At 54.3% G+C, this 23,649-nt stretch overlaps 1 protein-coding gene across 2 annotated transcripts in view; it reads right to left on the reverse strand.

Annotated features, from left to right (window-relative positions):
• The window catches only part of IPO13 (importin 13), a 61,375-nt gene that overhangs the window by 13,133 nt on the left and 24,593 nt on the right, over nucleotides 1-23,649 (reverse strand). For both annotated transcript variants that reach the window (XM_039485290.1, XM_039485289.1), the window contains exons 3-14: nucleotides 22,132-22,272; nucleotides 15,081-15,222; nucleotides 8,857-9,023; nucleotides 8,163-8,283; nucleotides 6,783-6,930; nucleotides 6,218-6,399; nucleotides 4,953-4,979; nucleotides 4,076-4,210; nucleotides 3,300-3,443; nucleotides 2,695-2,775; nucleotides 1,351-1,488; nucleotides 824-920 (exon numbers count right to left, since the gene is read on the reverse strand). In XM_039485290.1, the coding sequence (XP_039341224.1) occupies nucleotides 824-920; nucleotides 1,351-1,488; nucleotides 2,695-2,775; nucleotides 3,300-3,443; nucleotides 4,076-4,210; nucleotides 4,953-4,979; nucleotides 6,218-6,399; nucleotides 6,783-6,930; nucleotides 8,163-8,283; nucleotides 8,857-9,023; nucleotides 15,081-15,222; nucleotides 22,132-22,272 (1,523 nt within the window). The remainder of the gene's footprint in view (nucleotides 1-823; nucleotides 921-1,350; nucleotides 1,489-2,694; nucleotides 2,776-3,299; nucleotides 3,444-4,075; nucleotides 4,211-4,952; nucleotides 4,980-6,217; nucleotides 6,400-6,782; nucleotides 6,931-8,162; nucleotides 8,284-8,856; nucleotides 9,024-15,080; nucleotides 15,223-22,131; nucleotides 22,273-23,649) is intronic.

The raw sequence follows: 23,649 nt of genomic DNA on the forward strand, positions 1-23,649 counted from the left end.
GGTTGCCAGAGACCCAGAACTAGATCGTTAGCACAGGCCCCTCACCCCAGCAAGCCCCCGAGGGCTCAGGGCACACCACGCCAGGGAGTGCAGGGGCTGGCTGCATGTCCCCAAACCCGCTGGGGGGCAGCGCACAGCACAGCCAACATGGTCTGAGAGGCCAGAGGCCCCGTGCACCCGGTTCCACCAGTGGGAGAAAGCGGAGAGGGCTGGCTCCGGAGCTCCCAGCTCCACCACACACCAGGGGAGCAGAACTCCTGAGAGCCCAGCTCTGGGCTGGGTCGGGGCGACCCTGCCCCCACGGAACCCAGCCCATGGAAGGGGAGCAGGAGCTTTGAAGAGGGATGTCCCTGTCTGCTCCTGCACCTGCTGGGTGCCGGGGTAACTAGAACGCCACTGGCCTGTGAGAAGAACCCCGATACCAGCTTTACATTAACCCTTTGGTGCCAGCCAGTGCGCCTCGTCCCATGAGAGCAGCACAGGCACGGCTAGAACTGCCAGCGAGGCCGCTCCCCACTCCAGGGCACCCTCAACCCTGGACTGAGGCCCTGCTTTCCTGCGCCATACACCAGCCCCCTGGAACGTGCTCTCAGCGGCTTGCGTGGGGCTGGGCTGTGAGCTGAACTCTCAGTTCTGTGCTGCGGGAGGAGATGCCCGTCACTTCCACTGGGCTGGAGGGGAAGGGACCCGCCTCCCAGGAGCAGAGGGGGCCCCGTGAGCTTGGCTAGGAGTGAAAATGGCCATTCCTGGGAAGACACCCGAGAGCCCATGCACGTAACAGGCTGACCAGGCCCCCAGCAGGAGGGAGAGCTCGTACACGTACCTTGCTGGAAGAGGGTGAGCGTGACGGAGGTGACGAGCAGGAAGAGGGCTTTGATGGGAGGGAAGTGGGCAGGCTCATGAGCAAAGATGTGAACCAGCTGGAAGAGAGAGAGGGATGGAAGCTATGGGTGGCCTGTGACCCACCCAGGGCTGCAGGGCGTCCAGACGGAGCTGCGAGCCTAGCTGCAGGCCTCGCTTTGTCCCAGGAGCGATGCCTGGCCTGCGTCCAGACTGGACGGGCAGAGAGACCCCTGCCCTTCCCCGCTTACAGGGTGCTGGAGGCCAAGGGAGCAGCTGTGGGCTCACCTCGACAACACAGCCTGCTCTCCGAGGTGGGGGGATCAGCCCCCAGCAGCAGGGCTGGATCGTGAGGCCTGCGTGGGATGCCCTCGCGCAGCAGGAGCAAGGGAGGCAACTGGAGAGAAGAGAAGAGGCCAAGCCAGCAAAAACAGCAAGTGGGGTTCTGGCCCCAGCTCTGAGATCCCAGCACCTGGCACATGCTGGGGGCCGTGCAGCACTGACACTTACCTGCCGAGTGAGGTCCAGCGCAGACGCTTGGGGGATGGTGCTGTACATCTGACCCAGCATCTCACACAGCTGGGGAACCATGGGGGCAAAGTCATCGAGCAAGGTCTTCACGGACTTCTCAAAGATGGCGCAGACGGACTGCCGAGAGGAGGGGCCTCGTAAGTCACACTTCAGAGCACGCACCCAGCACCGCGCAGGGCAGAACTGGCTCAGGGGGAGGGAAGGAGCCAGCATTACGGGCTCAGAGACAGCTAGACCGAGAAGCATGCTGCATTGTGCAGATTAACTCCACCGGCAATGCACCTCCCTCCCCACAGTATCCCAGCCCTGGGCTCCCCCACCCTCAGCTCTGCCGGTGCCCCTCACTCCTGACCCGCAGCCCCCTGCTAGCCCAGCCCTGGGCTCCTCTCAGCTCTGCCGGTGCCCCTCACTCCCGACCCACAGCCCCTGCTATCCCAGCCCTGGGCTCCCCCACACAGCTTTGCCAGTGCCCCTCACTCCCAACCCACAGCCCCCTGCTAGCCCAGCCCTGGGCTCCTCTCAGCTCTGCCGGTGCCCCTCACTCCCGACCCACAGCCCCTGCTATCCCAGCCCTGGGCTCCCCCCCACAGCTTTGCCAGTGCCCCTCACTCCCAACCCACAGCCTCCTGCCAGCCCAGCCCTGGGCTCCCCTCAGCTCTGCCGGTGCCCCTCACTCCTGACCCACAGCCCCCTGCTCTCCCAATCCCGGGCTCCCCCACCCACAGCTCTGTCGGTGCCCCTCACGCCTGACCCGCAGCCCCTGCCAGCCCAGCCCTGGGCTCCTCTCAGCTCTGCCGGTGCCCCTCAATCCTGACCCACAGCCCCTGCTAGCCCGGCCCTGGGCTCCCCTCAGCTCTGACAGTGCCCCTCAATCCCGACCCGCAGCCCCTGCTAGCCCAGCCCTGGGCTCCTCCCAACTCTGACAGTGCCCCTCAATCCTGACCCGCAGCCCCTGCTATCCCAGCCCTGGGCTCCTCTCAGCTCTGCCGGTGCCCGTCACTTCCAACCTGCAGCCCCTGCTAGCCCAGCCCCAGACTCCTCCAGCTCTGCTGGTGCCCCTCACTCCCAACCCACAGCCCCCTGCCAGCCCTGCCCTGGGCTCCCCTCAGCTCTGCCGGTGCCCCTCACTCCCGACCCGCAACCCCCTGCTATCCCTGCCCAGGGTTCCCCCAGCTCTGCCGGTGCCCCTCAATCTGCTGAACAGAAAGGCTCTGCCCACAGCAGGTGACCAGTGGTGTCACCCAGCACCCTGCCCATCGGACTGCCCGCTCTGGGTGAGGCTGCAGTATGACACGTCAGTCTGACCCAGCAGGTGCCAGTTACCTCCACCACCTGGGCATCGTTCAGCCACTTGCTCAGAACCTTCTGGATGAGCTGGAAGACTTGCTGCAGAACCACCACCACCTGCCAGGGAGGAGAGGGGACGGCCCAGTCACTCGGCTGTACTGCACCCAGCTGCCCTACCCGGAGTCCCCGTCACGGACAGGGCTCTGCCCATGTCCAGGGTTGGTGGGTGTTAAACAAGGCCCAGACCCAAACCTTTGCCATTCAGAGACTGTGACACCCTTTCCTCCCCCACACCAGACAGACACCTCCCCCACCAGGTGGGCAACCCACAATGCAGCCACCAGCCAGAGCAGCTCACGAGGATGCTGCTGAGGAGAGGCGAGGAGGGAAGCAGTGCAGCTGGGCTCCCCTAGCACCATCATCCACAGGACACGACCTGCGCTAGCTGCCTCTCCTTTTGCCTGGCTGTACCAGCCTCACGCTGCCAGCCGGCAGGGGTGGCTCTGGCTGGGCTGCAGGCCAGCTGCTCCGTGGGCGGGTGAAGGTGGCAGTGAGAGAGCCCCAGCAGGGCTGCCCTTCGCCCAGAGCCTGTCGCTAAGGGAGGTGGGGAAGTGTTGGAGCCTAACATCTGCTACACCCACCGGGTTGGGTCCCTGCGGCACAGGCAGCTTCTTGACCTCTGTGCTCTCGTGGTCGTCATCATGGTGGCTGATGTCCAGCGTGGTGAAGAGGTTGGAGAGCAGGCCCAGGATGTGGATGATGGCCAGTTTGTTGGAGGGGTTGGGCTGGCAGGGGAAGCAAAGCCATCAGTCCCCCCTGCCTGCACGTGGGACGGAGCCTCTCCCAGCCCAGAACCACACCGGGATTCCCACAAACAGCCCTGCCCAAGTCACTCCCCACATCTGGTCAATGCGCCCCCACCTTCACCCCACCACACCCTCCCACCAGCTGAGGAGCCCCAGTGACTTCGGGGAGCCCCGTGTGCTTCCCCTGGAAGAAGCGAAGTCCCAGCTGTTGGCAGCAGCAGGAGGTGGGGACACTTACTGTGAGCCAGGCCAGGTGGCAGAGCTAACAGGCAGCCCGTCTGGCATCAGTGTGCCCCGGGACACCCTAGGGAGGTGGCATGGGTGCCACGTGGGACGACCCCGAGGAGCCAGGGGACTGCTGCCCATGAGAGCCCAGGGAGTCTCTGGTGTGAGGGATGGAGGCTCGCAGATCCACCGGTGCAGAGGGGACGGCAAAGGCAACCTGCACCCCAAGGGCCGGCCCCATGGCGAGGGCCCCGCACCTCTGGGTCTGATGGGGGCCTAGGCCAGGAGAAAAAGCACCTGCAAAGGGAGCCTCGGCCAGCCGAGCTGGAGCGGGGCCGGGCTGGGCTGGCCAGAGAGAGGAGGAACCCCAGGGGCTGGTGACTCACTGTTTCGTCAGCCAGCTTTTCCAGCTGCTGGACGTAGGGAGTGATGAGAGAATGCAGGTTCTTCAGGATCTCCTCCACTTGCAGCGCCGAGAGCAGGAAGCCCAGAGCCTGCATCAGCCACATGCACTGACTCGTCTGGGGAGAAGATTTGGGGGACAGGTCACGGCCCAGCACACACTGTGGTCAGCACTCTAAGAGCTCTGGGCTGGGGGAGAGGCCAGGGGACTCTGACGTGCTGCAGCACCGGGCCGGGACCGAGGGGCCCAGCACTGACTAGAATATGCTAGGAGTGCCTGCCCCAAGCTGGGTAGAGAGGGACAGCCACCTCCATGGCGCAAAGAACGACAAATGTCCTCTGGCTGCCACCTGCCTCTGCTAACTCATCTCTGGGGTGACAGCTGCCCTCGGCCTGCCTGCTGAATGGGCGAGGTGGAGAGGCTCCTGGCTGGACAGAGGGGGAGACCTGCCATCCCCTCAGGCTGGGGGTAGCTGGTAGGCAGCCCACAGAGCAGCAGGGAGCCATTGCAGACGTTAAGGGCGGAGGAACTGTGAGGCCCATTCCAGTCTGGCCCCGTGCATCGCACCGAGGAGTGCTTCCCTTTCTGCAATGTGCTTTGCTGCCAGGTCAAGCTAGGGAGGCAGCCTGGAGACGAGCTGTGCTGCAGAGGCAGCCGTTAGGTCTCCCGCTCCTCCTCGGGAGGGACCACACCTTCCCACGACAGCCAGCGCACGGCAGCTGCCTCGGGCTGCCCCCATCCTGGTCTGGTCCCTCTCTGCCTTGCCAGGATGCTGAGCTGCGCTGCGGGCCCAGGGCCCTGGGGAAGCCTTGCTCTGGGGGCTGGCGGCACTACCGAGGAGGGGAAGGAGGACACCTTACCTTGTGGATCTGCTTCATTAACACGTCCTAAAGGGGGAGAGAGAGAGAGAGAGAGAGGCGCTGAATCTCAGAAGTGCCCTCCCCCATTGCCAGGGGAGAGCAAGTTACAACTGCTGCCCAAATTCAACTCTGTGCCGCTCAGCAGACGGGAGCAGTGTGCGGCTCTCCATGCACCCGAGCGCTGGGCTGGGGCCCCCTCACAACCAGCAGGAGGAGGAGGAGTTAAATCCATCTCTCTGTCCCGGGCAGGGGCTCTCCGGCCGATTCCCTTCCCCTGTGCAGCCCCAGGGTTGGGTCAGAGCACAGCAGGATGGCAGGGCCCAGACCCCGCTTCCCTTGGTGCCATCTGAACACGGCTTGTTCACCGTGGGGCTGAAACTGGCCAAGCTCTGGAGTCCCCGGGCCTCGCACCTGCTGGCCCTACCAGTCCAAGTCCCAGAGGAAGGTGGGCGGTCGGAGCTTTCCCGCTGCACCTGACCCCGTGCTATGGCCCAATTGTGTGGCTGGACAACTCAAACCACCCCCCAGTCTCACAGCTCTGCCGGTGCGGGATGTGCTGATGCCAGCTGTGCACCAGTCTGTGCTCTGAGTGCTGGCCCCGTGGTGCGAGCACTGGGCTCTGGGGCGGGGCCTTCCCTGGTTTCTAACAGCGAGGACGGGGCTCCCATGAGCTCCTGGCCTCTGCCTGCCATTTTCCACTCACAGGCAGGGCGCTGCGGGAGCCCTGAAAGAGCTAGCCAGGGCGTAAGGCTGGACTAGGAGAGAATGAACCCACTCTTTGCTCCTAGACCTTTAGTGCACAGAGCGGCTGATCTCTGGCACTGAGCAGGCCCCAGGGAACACCCCACGGCAGCACTGCAGAAGGGAGCTCAGCAGGCAGCTTTCGAAGGGCTGGGCTTTCCCGACAGGCGCCTCCTCCAGGGCTCAGGAAGCAGCCCACTGGGTGGGCAGAGCTCCCCCTTGTGGCATGGAGAACAGTCCCCACCGAATGCAGCACCAAAGGCCCAGACTGAATTCAATGCAGTCCTGCCCCCTTGCTGGTGTCACTTGCTCAGTGGCCTGCCAAGTAGCCTCCCCACTACTCACTTCCGCTTCCTGCTCCGCTGTCCACTTCCGCTCCTTAGCCCCACGCTGCCCTTGCACCGTTGGGCCAGTGCCATGCTGGGCAGCCCCACCCCTCCTTGCCCCCCGATTCTGGCCTGGCTCAGGAGACCAAGGGTGCGCTCCAGGCTCCCGCTTGCTGCCCAGCCACACCTACGCCTTACCTGGGACACAGCAACGATGTTGGCAGCGTAGGGGGGCAGGTCGTACTTGCACTCCCGGCAGATCTTCTTCAGGGTGGAGACGCTGGAGATGGAGAGCTCTGGGTTGCCCAAGGCCTGGAGCACCAGGGGCAGCACGTTGTTGATCATGACGGGGTGGTCAGCCAGCCACTCGGACAGGGCCCCTGCGCACAGCGGACGGGAGGCAGGGTCAGGGAGTGCAGGGTGGCGCCACCACGCCGCAGGTCACTCATCCTGCTCTTACCTCTCACTGCAACCAGCAGCGCAGCCTCTTTCCCCAGGAGAGCCCTGCCAGATCCCGGCCCTGCTCCCCGGAAAGGACAGGTGGAGGGGAGACGCTCAGCGTCAAGGCAGCAGAAGGCCTGGCCCTGCAGCCAGTGGCTTGTGGCACTCAAGGCACAACACTGCACCATGAAGTGCTGCCAGTGGGGAGGAGGAAGCAGGGCCTAGCAGCTGGAGCCTGGAAGGAGGAGGAGAGGGAAGGCTCAGCTCCTCCCCTAGCGTGTGCCCCCCCGGCGAGCACAGCCCTCCCCCCCAGACATCTCACCGATGGTGAACATGACCGTGTCGGCCAGCTGCACGTTGCTGATACTGATCCGGGGGATGAGGCCAATCAGACCTGGCACCACGTCAGAGTAGTTCACGTCTATGGTCTCTGCGATGGACTGGAACCCGTAGAGTAAGGCTTCCGTGTGCTACCGGGGCAGACACACACCAAGTCAGAGCCCTGCCCCAGCCCCGAGGAGCACCCCACCCAGCTCGCTGCCCAGGTTCCAGCCCTGGGCCACAGGGGCAGGGCAGCCCCACCTGTGCTGAGATCTGCAGCACCTTCCAGCTCCTTTGCACACTGCTGGGGCTTGGTGAGTGAATTTCAGCCAGAGGTTTAAACGGTTACCCACATGGGCAAAAGGACGCCTGGTTTCACTGCCTGCAAGTGAGATGGGGGAGAACCGGGAGCCCAGGGCTGGGCTAGCAGGGGCTGTGGGTCAGGATTGAGGGGCACAGGCAGAGCTGTGGGGAAGCCCAGGGCTGGGCTAGCAGGGGCTGCGCGCAGGGAGGGAGAGGCACCAGCAGAGCTGTGGTGGGGCAGGGGAGCCCAGGGCAGGGCTAGCAGGGGCCTGCAGGGTTGCTAGGCTGTGAAAAGCAGAGTCCCCGGTGTTCTCCCTAGGAAGAATGCTGCTTTCTCTTGGCACCCACCTCCTCACTGCAAGAGGCCACAGAGTCAACCCCAGAGAGATGGGACCTCCAGGGGCAACATCCCTTTAGCAGAAACAGCCGGCTGACCCCACAAGCCAAAAGCCCCTCTACCCCCTTCCCAGCTGCCCAAGCCTCCGGGGTGCCTGTCCCCTGATAATTTCCACATTGTGTCCATCAGTACAGAAATGTGGTAACTGAGGGCAGGGCTGGGCCCCCAGAGCCCCTACCTGGGTGTGTGATTCAAAGCCATTGCGCTCGTCTGCCCGAGCAGGGGCCCACCCACTTGCACGCTGCCCCTCCAGACGGACACTGGCCACCAGAAGGGAACGTGGGACACAGTCTGGCAGCAGGGGCAGCCCACCCAGGGAGGCTGCAGCCTTCAGCTGCTGAGTGCTGGCAGCGCCTGGGCTGTGAATCAGCCCTCCCGCCGGCTGGCTGGGATGCCAAGGGGAGGAGATACATGCTGATTAGCACAGCAAAGCCCTGGCCATCCCTTGGCTCCCACGCCGCAGCACTGGCTTGGCTCGGCCCGGCCCTGGCACTGCCTAACTAGTTCATGGTGAGCCTGTAAACGAGACACCGTGGACCCTTCCGGATGCCTCCCAGCACACGCCCGGGGGTAACGGCTTCTGCTGTTCGTTCCCCACGCAGGTTGGCATTTTTGTTCTCCCTTCCTGTGCCAAGCCCTGTCCAAAGGGGGGCGACCCAGGCCCCAGCGCGCCTTGCTCACCTGCCACGAGGACGGCTGCTCTGTGCCGGTGAGGAGGCGGCCCAGCTTGTCATAGAGGCTGCTCAGCAGCTCTGCTCCCAGCATCTCGTACACGTACATCAGGGTGTCGGAGATGTCCACCCTGGGGGAGGGAAGCACCGTGTGAGTCACCGAGTGCTGCCCACCTCCCCCTGGCACTCTGTCAGCAGTGCCCCCCCCCTCCCAAAAAGAGCTCTGGCCAAGACGCTACCACAGAAGCACTGCCCTGTGGGTCCCTGGCAGGGGAGAAGGGGCGCAGTGCCTCCACCCACCTGAATCACACTGCCGAGCACTGCCCCTCCTGTCACAGAGAGCTCTACCATCTCCCAGCCACTTCTGGAGGTGCTCTGAGCCGCCAGCACCCCAAGGTCAGCTCCAAACCCCAACCCACTCCCGCAGCCCCTGCCCCCAGAGAGGTTCATGCCGCACGCCTCCCCGAGGAAGCAAAGCGCCCACTGACCATCCACAGGGATCCCCCAGTGGCTCTGCATTTCCTGGAGGTCAGGCCACCCCATCGGACAGGCAGTTATCCCATGCCATCTGCTGCCTGACACGCACACCGCCCCTCAGGGCACGTCTGAGCACAGGACAGCATGCTCGCCTCCTGTCACCCCCAGGGGAGACGACTGCAGGCAGGGAGGGGCGTTGGCACCCCCAGGGCATGGCCCCAACCTACCTGTAGATCCGGAACTGCTCCTTCTCATCCGAGGACCAGAACCCGTACTCCTCGTCGGAGGGGAACTGGGCTTTGTGCAGTAGCACGTCCACCAGCTGGAAGTAGACGGGCCGGTAAACCTGCTGGTACACGGCCTGCTTGTCCGGCTCGAAGGACAGGATGTCGTCCTAGGAGGGCAGGAACAAACCACACCTCAGAGAGGAGGAGGCAGCCCACCTCTGGGCCCAACAGCACTGACATCCTGGGAGCCCTCAGCTGTCTCCCCAGGGTTATCAGGGATCTGCTGGAGATTCACCAACACAGCCGAGGAATAGGCCCCGGGCAGAACTTGCTGGAGCCCCAGCCAAGGATGGCTCTTGGGGCTGTGCCCCTGGAGGAGATGCCAAGGGCCGTGGCAGACCTGCTGGCCTTCACAGTCCACGTCACACCGCCTGGCATGCTCTTCACTGGGCTCCGGGCTTGGGATCCAGGGCACACACGCCCCCTGCCTGCAAACTCTGCTCAGCCAATGCTTCCAGGGAAGGCTCACCAGACTCAGCCACCTCTGCCCCAGGTAGGGGCCAGCTTCCTCCTCCCCACAGCACCCTCAGCCCCAAGCTCTGAGAATTCCCCGCTCCTTGAGCGACAGCAGGGGCTGACATGGACTCAGAGTACAGGTCAAGGGTTCCACACGCTCCTCGGGGCTGCCTGGAGACCAGCCACTTGGCTGAGCCCTGGCTGGCATCAGAGCGGCCAGCACTGAGCTGACAACCCTTCCTCCCCCTGCCCACAACCAGCAGCACCTTGGCAGCTGCAGAGCAGAAAGCAAAGGAGCACAGAGATTGAACTAGGGGCTAAAAATAGACCATTACCCTGATGGTGACATTCTGCTGCCTCTTTCCAGCGGGGGACAGAGGCAGACAGGAGCGTTTGCTCCGCTCCACTCCCAGCAAGGCCAGACTGAGCCTCGGGCTCTCCCCACCCCCACTCCACAGCAAGATGCGTGACGCCAGCTAAGAGGGGCTGGTGCCTGGTGAATACCACCATGGGTGCTGCAGGCTGGGGCGCTCGCCCGGCACTCAGTCCAGAGCCCAGGGCCTGAGCACAGCGCTAAGGGGTGTTAGGCCGCTGTCTCCTGGAGAGATGCAGAGATTGCCTGCAAAGTGCCATATTCCCACAGCAGGCAGACACCAGGGCACATCCCAGTCCAGGGTTAACCCTTGTCTCTCCTCACTGCCACGCAAGGGAAGCAGCTTGCACTGCAGAGTGGCTAGGACACGTCAGCCAGCAGGGACACAGTCCCACGGCCCTGTGCGTTTATGCTCTGCCTCCACACGACAGCCACAGAGAGGTCAGGCCAAGGAGCTCGGCCATCAGCCGGAGCTCCAGGACACAGCGGCCTCCCAAGTTCCCTGGGCTAGCCTCAGGCAGTCTGTTTGTGACAGCAGTGGGGAGCTCCTGGCCCATACCTGGCTGCTGGCAGCAGAAGGCACAGCAGGCACTGCTTGGGGAGTCAGGAGCTGTGGTCCCTGCTTCAGCACAGGGGGCTGGGAGTGGCAGGGGATCTCTGAACCCTGGGCTCAGATCACAAGTGACCAGCAGGGCTCTCGCCATCCTGTGCAAGTTCTTCTATCACTGGGGGCTGAGCGCCGGAGCCGCTGGCTGGGTGCTAAAGGCGGCCAAGGAAACACCAGTGAAACCAGGCTCCCAGACAGCTGCCCCAGTCATCAGCTCACCCCACAGCCGGTCTTGGGGATGTGGAGGATTCGGAGGAACATAAGAACGGCCAGACTGGGTCAGCCCAAAGGTCCATCTAGCCCAGTGTCCTGTCTGCCGACAGAGGCCAGTGCCAGGTGCCCAGAGGGAATGAACAGAACAGGGAATCACCAAGTGACCCATCCCCTGTCGCCCATTCCCAGCATCTGGCAAACAGAGGCCAGAGACACCATCCCTGCCCATCCTGGCTAACAGCCACTGATGGACCCATCCTCCATGAATGTATCTAGCCCTTTTTTGAACCTTGTTATAGTCTTGGACTTCACAACATCCTCTGGCAAAGAGTTCCACAGGTGCGTTGTGTGAAAAAGTATTTCCTTTTGTTTGTTTTAAACCTGCTGCCTATTCATTTCATTTGGTGACCCCTAGCTCGTGTGTTATGAGGAGTAAATAACACTTCCTTATTTACTTTCTCCGCATCAGTCATGATTTTATAGACCTCTATCATATCCCCCCTTAGTCGTCTCTTTTCCAAGATGAAAAATCCCAATCTTATTAATCTCTCCTCATACGGCAGCCGTTCCATACCCCAATCATTTTTGTTGTTCTTTTCTGAACCTTTTCCAAAGTCCAGTATAACTTTTTTGAGATGGGGTGACCACATCTGCACGCAGTATTCAAGATGTGGGCATACCATGGATTTATATAGAGGCAACATAATATTTTCTGTCTTATTATCTATCCCTTTCCTAATGATTCCCAACATTCTGTTCGCTTTTTTGACTGCCACTGCATATTGAGTGGATGTTTTCAGAGAATTATCCACGACTCCAAGATCGCTTTCTTGAGTAGTAACAGCTAATTTAGACCCCATCGTTTTGTATGTATAGTTGGGATTGTGTTTTCCAATGTGCATTACTTTGCATTTATCAACACTGAATTTTATCTGCCATTTTGTCACCCAGTCACCCAGTTTTGAGAGATCCTTTTGTAGCCCTTCGCAGTCTGCCTGGGACTTGAGTAGTTTTGTATCATCTGCAAATGTTGCCACCTCACTGTTTACCCCTTTTTCCAGATCATTTATGAATATGTTGAACAGGACTGGGCCCAGTACAGACCCCTGGGAGACACCACTATTTACCTCTCTCCATTCTGAAAACTGACCATTTATTCCGGCCCTTTGTTTCCTATCATTTAACCAGTTACCGATCCATGAGAGAACCTTCCCTTGTATCCCATGACAGCTTAGCTTGCTTAAGAGCCTTTGGTGAGGGACCTTGTCACAGGCTTTCTGAAAATCTAAGTACATTATATCCACTGGGATCCCCCTTGCCCATATGCTTGTTGACCCTCTCAAAGACGTCTAGTAGATCGGTGAAGCATGATTTCCTTTTACAAAAACCATGTTGACTCTTCCTCAACAAATTATGTTCATCTATGTGTGACAATTTTGTTCTTTACTATAGTTTCAGCCAATTTGCCTGGTACCGAAGTCAGACTTACCGGCCTGTAATTGTCGGGATCACCTCTGGAGCCCTTTTTAAAATTTGGCATCTCTTTAGCTATCCTCCAGTCATTTGGTACAGAAGCTGTTACAGACGACAGTTACTAGTTCTACAATTTCACATTTGAGTCCCTTCAGAACTCTTGGGTGATACCATCTGGCCCTGGTGACTTACTACTGTTTATTTTATCAGTTTGTTCCAAAACCTCCTCTAATGACACCTCAATCTGTGACAGTTCCTCAGATTTGTCACCTAAAAAGAATGGCTCAGGTTTGTGAATCTCCCTCACATCCTCAGCCATGAAGACCGATGCAAAGAATTCATTTTGTTTCTCCGCAACGGCCTTATCATCCTTGAGTGCTGCTTTAGCATCTCAATAGTCCAGTGGCCCCACTGGTTGTTCAGCAGGCTTCCTGCGTCTGATGCACTTACATTTTTTTTTTGCCATTACTTTTTGAGTCTTTGGCTAGCTGTTCTTCACATTCTTTTTTGGCCTGTCTAAATATATTTTTACACTTAATTTGTCAATGTTTATGCTCCTTTCTATTTTCCTCACTAGGATTTAACTTGCACTTTTTAAAGGATGCCTTTTTGTCTCTCACTGGTTCTCTTACGTTGTTGTTTAGCCAGGGTGGCACTTTTTTGGTTCTCTTACTATGTTTTTTAATTTGGGGTATACATTTATGTTGAGCCTCTATTATGGTGTCTTTAAAAAGTTTCCATGCAGCTTGCAGGGATTTCATTTTTGGCTCTGTACCATTTAGTTTTTGTTTAACTAACCTCCGCATTTTTGTGTAGTTCCCTTTTCTGAAATTGAATGCTACTGTGTTGGGCCACTGTGGGGTTTTCCCCACCACAGGGATGTTACATTTAAGTATATTATGGTCACTATTACCAAGCAGTCCAGCTATATTCACCTCTTGGACCAGATCCTGTGCTCCCGTCAGACTAAATAAAAAATTGCCTCTCCTCTTGTGGGTTCCAGGACTAGCTGCTTCAAGAAGCTGTCATTAATGGTGTCTAGAAATTTGATCTCTTCATCCCATCCTCAGGTGACATGCACCCAGTCAATATGGGGATAGTTGAAATTCCGCACTATTAGTGAGTGTTTAATTTTAATAGCCTCTCTAATCTCCCTGAGCATTTCACAGTCACTATCACCATCCTGGTTGGATGGTCGGTAAGATATCCCCACTGCTATATTCTTATTATTCAAGCATGGAATTACTATCCATAGGGTTCTGTGGTACACTTTGGTTCATTTAAGGTTTTTACTTCATTTGATTCTACACTTTCTTTCACATATAGTGCTGGTGGGGGAGTGACACGACCTGTTCTGTCCTTCTGATAGATTTTGTAGCCTGGTATTACTGTGTCCCATTGATTATCCTCATTCCAAGAAGTTTCTGTGATGCCTCTTATATCAATATCCTCACTGAATACGAGGCACTCTAGTTCATCCATCATATTATTTAGACTCCTAGCATTGGTATATAAGCACTTTAAAAACGTGTCACTTTCAGCTGTCTGCCATTAAGTGATGTAATTGAATGGTATTTTTTTCATTTGACTGTTCCTCATCGGAGCGAAGATGCTGGGGCAGAAGAAGGGAAGGGCACACACAGGGTGGGGTAGAGTCAGTGAAGCCTGCCAAGGTGTGGAGGGCTCTAAGGCCTGGCGCCTTGGCATTGAGCTGATGTATCATCACAGGGAAAAGGGAGATTGCGAAAGTCCAGGAGGAGGGAGACCCGTAGCAAACTCCAGCCCTGTCCACTAGCCATGCCACTTGCACCAACCCCAACAGCCCAGGGTTAAGGCCATCAGATTCTAACGGCCGGCTCCAGGAGACAGGCAGTGCTGCTGGAGGCCAAGCCAGAAGCCTCTTCAGTGTTGGAGGAGACAAGACTGCAAGCCCAATAACAGATAATGTGTCACCCCAGCTCCCTCTGCAGCTGACTGCCAGAGATGCAACCAGGGGCTGGACAATCAGGCCTGCAGTTGGGCAAAGCTGGGGTGTGAAGTTTTAATTAGCCATGCTAATGAGGCCCTGGAAGTGCTTGGGCTCTCCTTCCAGCTCAGACCCCAAGGGAACGTGGGGTTGGGGCAACCGAGCCACAGGGCCTATGTTCCTAAGCTAACCCTCCTGCAATGGCTTGGAACTGCTGGAGCCAAACTTTGGCCATGCAGAGCTGCAGGCAGGCAGACGCTTAGAGGACATGCCTGCCCAGAGAGCCCTCGGCTGGCACACACCAAGCCCCTCTCCGCAAGTTCTGGCAGCCATGGCAGAAGTTCTACGAAGGAGAAGCAGACCTGTGGCCCCCCCTCCCCTGCACTAGAACAGGCGCCCGGGTTTGGGCTGCATGGGGGGGGAAGCTAGGGAAAGGGAACAGCAGCAGCCTCTCCTCTACCACGGCTGACTGGTGACATGCCCCAGTCAGTTCACCCCCCGACCTCTCCCGGCTGGAGCCGGGCTCTGGTCCCAGCTCTGCTCAGCCACACCCCGACGGGGGCAGTACTGCGGGGAAAAGGGCCCGTTTCAGACATTCACGTGGAGGGGAAAGGCCTGGGTGCAGCACTCGAGCCACAAACGAGCAGGAAGCCCAATACCCATCTGTGCGCAGCCCCTCACTAAGCCAGTGGCCACCGAGTTCCTCTGACATGCCTGGGACCATGCAGGGTGTGTGTGTGGGGGGGGGCACCCAGTGTTCTAGCTCACACAGCAGCGACCCTGAGCCAGAGAGCAGCGTGTGTGTGTTCCTGCACGCACGGCCCCCCCAGCCCCGCCACCGAGCCACACTTAGTTGCAAGTGGAGGCTGAGCCCTGACTTGGCCATGAGCTGCTCCAGGCAACATTGCCCAGTGCAATCCATGCCTGGGGAGGGCAGGACTCCCAGCTCTCGCCCCTGCCACCCCTCCAAACAGGGCTGCAGTGTGGGCTGTGAGGTGCTAATAGAGCCAGGGAGCATGGCAGTGACCTGGCCAGGTGCCCACAGCTCTGCCATTGCACGAGGGACAGTCACTCACCTGCAGCGTGTACCAGAAGGTGAGCGTCAGGGAGCTGGTGGTTTCGTTGACAGGGTAGTGCCCGGGGATACCAGTGCAGAACATGATCATGTTGACCAGCGCCAGGAAGCTCTGCCAATGCTGCACCTGGTCCAGCAGGGCTCTGGGGGGACAGCAGAGAGCACCAGGACTGTTGTGATAACTGGACCCACAGAAGAAGTGAGTGGAAGTTACAAAATGTCAATAGCCCACCACTACAAACGTTGCTGGGGAAAGGTGCCAACAGCAAGGCAGCCTGGACTAGTCCAAACAGAAAGGCCCCTTGATGGAACTCCAGGACTGCGTTAACACCACGGCTGGTACACAAGAACAGTGCACGACCGGAAATCAAATGCCAAAATGGGTGTATCAGAAATTGGGCCTAATTAGTGAACAAAATAACAAGGGGATGGGCTATTCCACATTCCACTCCCTTCAGGTGCTTGCAGAGAAAAGACTCTGGGGGAAAATCATCAGCAGAAGAATAAGCTGTCTACTGACAACTGCTGCAGCAAGCTTTTTCATGGCTGTCACTCACACCGTCTCCTGGGTGTTGAGATGAGTTCCTGTCTGCATCCTGTAGAACTTGCCATACCAGTATTGCCCTGGCCTCTTCGTTTGTCATTCAGTGTTAAACACATTCTAAGACAATATGCATTTCCTCACCTTTTGGGGGCGAAGCCAGACTTTAAGGCACCTGCTCCCCTACATGGTGTTAACTTCGCTTGTGCCAATCAGAAACTAACACAAACAGGTTTTGGGCCCCGTCCCCTATGACACTTCTATGATGTCATTGTGGGTACTTTATGGCCTGCCTGCCATGTCCAGGCAGGGAGAGGAGAAAGAAAACGAATCCTGTGTATACCCGTGTGTTCTGTGTATACCCGTGTATCCTGTGTATACCTGTAACCGAGCCTGATCACCTCGAAGCCTCTCTCTCAGCTCACGTGTTTCAAATAGAGCTTCTACGTTTGCCGGTCGTTATGCGTTGGTTTGTATTTGTAAGTATCAGTTATTACTAAATGCTGCATCTTTGTTTATAAATATTGTTAGTAGATATTTTAGTCATTGTGTGTTTTAAGTTTCATTAACTCTATTAGCTAATCATACGCTGCTCCCTTATCCCTTGTAATTATCCCCAATAAAACTTTTACATTGATTAAGTTTAGTGTGTGTGTGTGTGTGTCTGCAGTTTGCATCGTGACCCACACTCTCCTTGCATCCCTTACCAATATAGTCTGTTGCCACGTGCAGCCTGGTAAATAACAGGCCTGCATTTTCTTTCGCCCCTGCGAGTCCGTGGCAATCTACAGTAGACAACTGCTGCAGCAAGCTTTATCATGGCTGCCACTCACACCGTCTCCTGGGATCCCAGGATCTACCCTAACACTGGGGGGAGGGGAGGGCTTTGGTCATCCTGGGCCTGAGACACGTCCTGGCCAGGCCAGAGAGAGGCACCCTGATGACATTGCCACCTCTGACTCTAATGGCTCTGGCTAAACTCCCAACCACTGGGATGGATACCCCACATGTATACTTTCTCTTCCCATCTTATTTCTTCTCTCTCCTATAGCTCTCCTTTTGCCTTCTGGCTCAGCAGAGTTTCTCTGAGCCGGCCAATACTGTCTATTCTGCAGCGCTGCTGAAAGCTTGTGACTAGAGAAGCCACTAAAATCAATGCCCTAAAGAGCCCGACGCTGGTACCAGTTTGCCGGGCCTTGGAGTGGCTGATAAGAATCACAGAATATCAGGGTTGGAAGGGACCTCAGGAGGTATCTAGTCCCACCTCCTACTCAAAACAGGACCAATCCCCAACTAAATCATCCCAGCCAGGGCTTCGTCAAGCCTGACCGTAAAAACCTCTAAGGAAGGAGATTCCACCACCTCCCTAGGGAACCCATTCCAGTGCTTCACCACCCTCCTACTGAAATAGTGTTTCCTAATATCCAACCTAAACCTCCCCCACTGCAACTTGAGACCATTGCTCCTTGTTCTGTCATCTGGTACCATTGAGAACAATCTAGATCCATCCTCTTTGGAACCCCCCTTCAGGTAGTTGAAAGCAGCTATCAACCCCCCCCCTCATTCTTCTCTTCTGCAGACTAAACAATCCCAGTTCCCTCAGCCTCTCCTCATAAGTCATGTGCTCCAGCCCCCTAATCATTTTTGTTGCCCTCCGCTGGACTCTCTCCAATTTGTCCACATCCTTCTTGTAGCGTGGGGCCCAAAACTGGACACAGGACTCCAGACAGGGCCTCACCAACGTCGAATAGAGAGGAATGATCACGTCCCTCGATCTGCTGGCAATGCCCCTACTTATTCAGCCCAAAATGCCGTTAGCCTTCTTGGCAACAAGAGCACACTGCTGACTCCTATCCAGCTTCTTGTCCACTGTAACCCCTAGGTCCTTTTCTGCACAACTGCTGTCTAGCCATTCGGTCCCTAGTCTGTAACAGTGCATGGACTCTTAAGTGCAGGACTCTGCACTTGTCCTTGTTGAACCTCACCAGGTTTCTTTTGGCCCAATCCTTTAATTAGTCTAGGTCCCTCTGTATCCCATCCCTACCCTCCAGCATATCTACCACTCCTCCCAGTTAGCATCTGTGACCGTACCTCCCATAAGGCTTTATGCAAATATGCTTTTATATACATATACATCCACACACACACACACTCAACATAACTAGAATGTGTTTTATGCTACATATGCCATGTAGCATATCTCTGTAAAGGTTATGATTTACTGAATGTATTAATCCTATTTGTATGCATGTATCATTTTTGTATTCGAAGTTATGAATATTATGAATGTTGGCTGTGTACTAGCTTGATTTCTAAATAACCTTAGCAGAGCATTTCCTGGAGAAAGGAATGTTGACATTAAGTACCTAATCAAGAAACACTGAAAGGACAATGGATCTTGGAATGCTCCAATACTTGAGGATGTTCAAGGTAGCATGTGAACAATGGCTGCTACCTGTAAAAACTGAGAGTCATGCATGGACATGCGACTTGCCCAGGTGACTCCTAAACTCCATCGCGGAGCGGGACTTTGCATAGGAGAGAGGAGGGGGTCTCCACCCACAAGAGAGTCTATTTAAGCCCGTGGGAGACCCCTCCATTTTGTCTTCAGCTGGCTAACGAGAAAGTTTCTTTCAGATATCTTTGCGGGTGGAGAGGCTAACAAAGGACAAAGAATCCTGTGGCACCTTATAGACTAACAGACGTTTTGCAGCTTGCATCCGAAGAAGTGGGTATTCACCCACGAAAGCTCATGCTGCAAAACGTCTGTTAGTCTATAAGGTGCCACAGGATTCTTTGCTGCTTCTACAGAACCAGACTAACACGGCGACCCCTCTGATACTTGACAAAGGACAGTGACTGCAAGGGGTGTGAGTGATTGCTGGACCCAGGCTAAAAGGAGATTAGTCTGTAAAAGGGAGCATTCTGGTGAGGATCTTATCTGTATTCAGTTTGATTAGACATAGATTTGGGTGTTTTATTTTGCTTGGTGACTTACTTTGTTCTGTCTGTTACAATCTGAAACCACTTAAATCCTACTTTCTGTATTTAATAAAATCACTTTTTATTTATTAACTAACTCAGAGTATGTGTGGGGGCAAACAGCTGTGCATCTCTCTCTATCAGTGTTATAGAGGGCAAACAATTTATGAGTTTACCCTGTATAAGCTCTATTTGGGTTTAGACCCCACTGGGAGTTGGGCATCTGAGTGTTAAAGACAAGAACACTCCTGTGAGCTGCTTTCAGTCAAGCCTACAGCTGTTAGGGGATGGGATTCAGACCTGGGTCTGGGTTTGCAGCAGGCTAGCGAGTCTGGCTCAAACCAGGCAGGGAACTTTAGTCCTGAGCTGACAGGGCAGGAAAGCAGGGGCAGAAGTAGTCTTGGCACATCAGTTGGCAGATCCCAAGAGGGTTTCTGTGATCCAACCCATCACAGCGTCATCTGCTGAGAGTGCAGCCCACGCCATCCTCCGGATCATTAATGAAGTTATTGAACAAAACCGGACCCAGGACCGACACTTGGGGCACTCCACTTGAAACCAGCTGCTAACTAGACATGGAGCCGTTGATCACTACCCGTTGAACCCAACGATCTAGCCAGTTTTCTATCCACCGTATAGTTCAATCGTCCAGCCCATACTACTTTAACTTGCTGGCAAGAATACTGTGGGAGACCATATCAAAAGCTTTGCTAAAGTCAAGGAAAACACATCCACTGCTTTCCCCTCATCCACAGAGCCAGTTATCTCCTCATAGAAGGCAATTAGGTTAGTCAAGCATGACTTGCACTTGGTGAATCCATGCTGAACTGTGGGCCGGGCCTGTGTTTCTCCAGCAGTGAGGATGCAAGAGTCAATATCATAGACAGCAGCTGCAGCCTCTATCTCTGCTGCTCTTTTCTCTCCCCCTTCCATGTGTGTTTGTCTGGTTTCATCTTCTAGCAAACAGGCTCAAAGTTCAACAGCACCAGCTCCAGCCCAGCTTCACTAACCCCAAAAGGCCAATTACTCCCATCTCTGACACCATCTACCAGCCTGTCGAGTGAGGGGCGGGGTCCTTCTAAAACAAGGGATGTTGTTACAATGAAAACCTGACTAAATACTTCACATTTCAAAGGCCTCAACTGGTTTTCCTTCTTTTCCTGTATCTTTAATGAAAAGTTGAAGGGTTGTTCCTGGTGTCTTTGCCTTGGGACGGAGCAGTCCGAGGTCTCCGGATAGCAAACCCTGACCCTTGTTTAACACTGGACAGTTTCAGGGTCATGTTAACACTAGGGCTGTCGTTTAATCACAGTTAACTCACGCAATTAACTAAAATTTTTTTAAACTGATTTAAAAAATTAATCGTGATTAATCGCACTGTTAAACAATAGACTACCAATTGAAATTTATTAAATATTTTTGGATGTTTTTCTACATTTTCAAATACATTGATTTCTATTACAACACAGAATACAAAGTATACAGTGCTCACTTTATATTACTTTTTTATTACAAATATTTACACCTTAAAATGATAAACAAAAGAAACAGTATTTTTCAATTCACCTCATACAAGTACTGTAGTACAATTGCTTTATCATGAAAGTGCAACTTACAAACGTAGGTTTTTATTTTTACATAACTGCACCCAAAAACAAAATGTAAAACTTTAGAGCCTACAAGTCCACTCAGTCCTACTTCTAATTCAGTCAATCGCTAAGACAAACAAGTTTGTTTACATTTACTGGAGATAATGCTGTCCGCTTCTTATTTACAATGTCACCAGAAAGTGAGAACAGACATTCGCATGGCACTTTTGTAGCTGGCATTGCAAGGTATTTACGTGCCAGATATGCTAAACATTCATATGCCCCTTCATGTTTCAGCCACCATTCCAGAGGACATGCTTCCATGTGATGATGCTCGTTAAAATAATGTGTTAAATTTGTGACTGAACTCCTTGGGGGAGAATTGTACATCCCCTGTTCTGTTTCACCCACATTCTGCCATATATTTCATGTTATAGCAGTTTCAGATGATGACCCAGCACATGCTGTTCATTTTAAGAACACTTTTACAGTAGATTTGACTAAACGCAAAGAAGGGACCAATGTGAGTTTTCTAAAAATAGCTACAGCACTCGAACCAGGGTTTAAGAATCTGAAGTGTCGTCCAAAATCTGAGAGACGAGGTGTGGAGCTTGCTTTCCGAAGTCTTAAAAGAGCAACACTACAGAACCCAAACCACCAAAAAAGAAAATCAACCTTCTGCTGCTGGCATCTGACTCAGATGATGAAAACGAACATGCATCGGTCCGCTCTGCTTTGGATTGTGATGGAGCAGAACCTGTCATCAGCATGGACACGTCTTCTGGAATGGTGGTTCAAGCATGAAGGGACATATGAATCTTTAGCGCATCTGGCACATAAATATCTTGCGATGCCGGCTACAACAATGCCATGCGAACGTCCGTTCTCACTTTCAGGTGACATTATAAACAAGCATTATCTCCTGCATTTGTAACCAAACTTGTTTGTCTGAGTAATTGGCTGAAGTAGGACTGAGTGGACTTGTAGGTTCTAAAGTTTTACATTGTTTTATTTTTAATGCAGTTTTTTGTACACAATTTTATATTTGTATGTTCAACTTTCATAATAAAGATTGCACTACAGTACTTGTACTAGGTGAACTGAAATATACTATTTCTTTCGTTTTTTACAGTGCAAATATTTGTAATAAATATAAAGTGAGCACTGTACAGTTTTTATTCTGTATTGTAATTGAAATCAATAGATTTGAATTTGTAGAAAACATCCAAAAATATTTAAATTATATTCTATTATTGTTATCGCGCGATTAATGTTTTTAGTTGCGCAATTAATTGTGATTAATTGTTTTTATTTGCTTGACAGCCCTAGTTAGCATCCTTGGCTTTTGGGGCCCATCTAAATGAATACAACAGGCCCCTGCGCTAATAAGGGGCCAGTGCAAGGCCAAGCCCCACCAAGAGCACGGATATGCCACTGTGGCTGGGTGCAATCTCTGAGGTGAGGCTGTGCTGGTGCAGCTCGCTAGTCCGGACTCAGTCCCCCTTAAAACTCCCTTCTAGTGAAGAAGCCGGGGTAAGGTGCAGGCCCAGGTATGCTCACCAGTGCAGCAGGCTGCCCCAAGAGGGGATGGGGAGGACGACAGGTCCCATGGGCTCCTCCATACGCACTCAGAGGTGAGGTGGGAGGAGCAGCATGTCAGCACGTTTGGTAGTCCTGCCAGCAGACTGATCTCAGGGGATGGCCCGTTCAGCTCAGCATATGAAGGCGACGTTCGCCCTTCACCTTTGCCTCCCAGGAAATCTGACACAGCACCATGCAGATTTGCCCAGCCACAGCGACGAGGAGGGGCGCAGTAGAGACCAAGTACCTCCCCCCCTATCCCAAGGGGGCACCATGGCATCAGCCCAAGCAGACATTCCCCCTCCACAAGAGCATGGGCGCTTCCAGGGCAGCACCAAGCCCTTAGATCCGGAACTCACCGGGAATGGTTCTCTCCCAGGGCCACGGCAATACGGCAGATCCCATGAGACGTCTCCATGTCTCCACCCTGGACAGCCTGGCGCAGCTGCTCCTGGAGGCCCAGCACGGGGGGAATGAGCTTCAGTAGAGTGTTCACGTACCTGCCAGCAGAAGAGAGCCTGCATCAGGTACAAGGAGACATTCACCCACCCCACAGGCCCTGTCCCCTGCCAGGAGATGGTCTCTCCTTCCCTCCCTCCCTCCCTCCCATCACACGGCCAAGTCTCTGGTTAAAAGTAACTGGTTAAAAGATAGGAAACAAAGGGTAGGAATAAACGTTCAGTTTTCAGAATGGAGAGAGAGGTAAATAGTAGTGTCCCCCAGGGGGTCTGTACTGGGCCCAGTCCTATTCAACATATTCCTAAATCATCTGGAAAAAGGGGTAAACAGTGAGGTGGCAAAATTTGCAGATGATACAAAACTACTCAAGATAGTTAAGTCCAGAGCAGACTGCGAAGAGCTACTAAACTGGGTGACTGGGTAACAAAATGGCAGATGAAATTCAATATTGATAAATGCAAAGTAATGCACATTGGAAAACTTAATCTCACCTATACATACAAAATGATGGGGTCTAAATTAGCTGTTACCACTCAAGAAAGATCTTGGAGTCATTGTGAATAATTATCTGAAAATATCCACTCAATATGCAGCGGCAGTCAAAAGTGAATACAACGTTGGGAATCATTAAAAAAGGGATAGATAATACACAGAAAATATATTGCCTCTATATAAATCCATGGTACGCCCACATCTTGAATACTCTGTGCAGATGTGGTTGCCCCCTCTCAAAAAAAGATCTATTGGACTTGGAAAAGGTTCAGAAAAGAGCAACAAAAATGATTATAGAACGGCTGCCGTATGAGGAGAGATTAATCAGACTGGGACTTTTCAGCTTGGAAAAGAGACGACTAAGGGGGAATATGATAGAGGTCTATAAAATCATGACTGATGTGGAGAAAGCGAATAAGGAAGTGTTATTTACTCCTCATAACACAAGAACTAGGGGAAGCCAAATGAAATTAATAGGCAGCAGGTTTAAAACAAACAAAAGGAAATACTTTTTCACACAACGCACCTGTGGAACTCTTTGCCAGAGGATGTTGTGAAGTCCAAGACTATAACAAGGTTAAAAAAAGGGCTAGATACATTCATGGAGGATGGCTCCATCAATGGCTATTAGCCAGGCTGGGCAGGGATGGTGTCTCTGGCCTCTGTTTGCCAGAAGCTGGGAATGGGCGACAGGGGATGGATCACTTGGTGATTCCCTGTTCTGTTCATTCCCTCTGGGCACCTGGCACTGGCCTCTGTCAGCAGACAGGACACTGGGCTAGATGGACCTTTGGGCTGACCCAGCCTGGCCGTTCTTCTCGGCTCAAACGAACTGTTGGTAGCTCCTCATCCCCAGAGGGATGCTCTCCTCCCATCAGCAGGAGATGGGCTTGAGGAGGAAGTCCATGGGGGAGTCAAGGCCCTCC

The sequence above is a fragment of the Mauremys reevesii genome, linkage group 8, assembly GCF_016161935.1.
Source record: "Mauremys reevesii isolate NIE-2019 linkage group 8, ASM1616193v1, whole genome shotgun sequence".
Lineage (NCBI taxonomy): Eukaryota > Metazoa > Chordata > Testudines > Geoemydidae > Mauremys > Mauremys reevesii.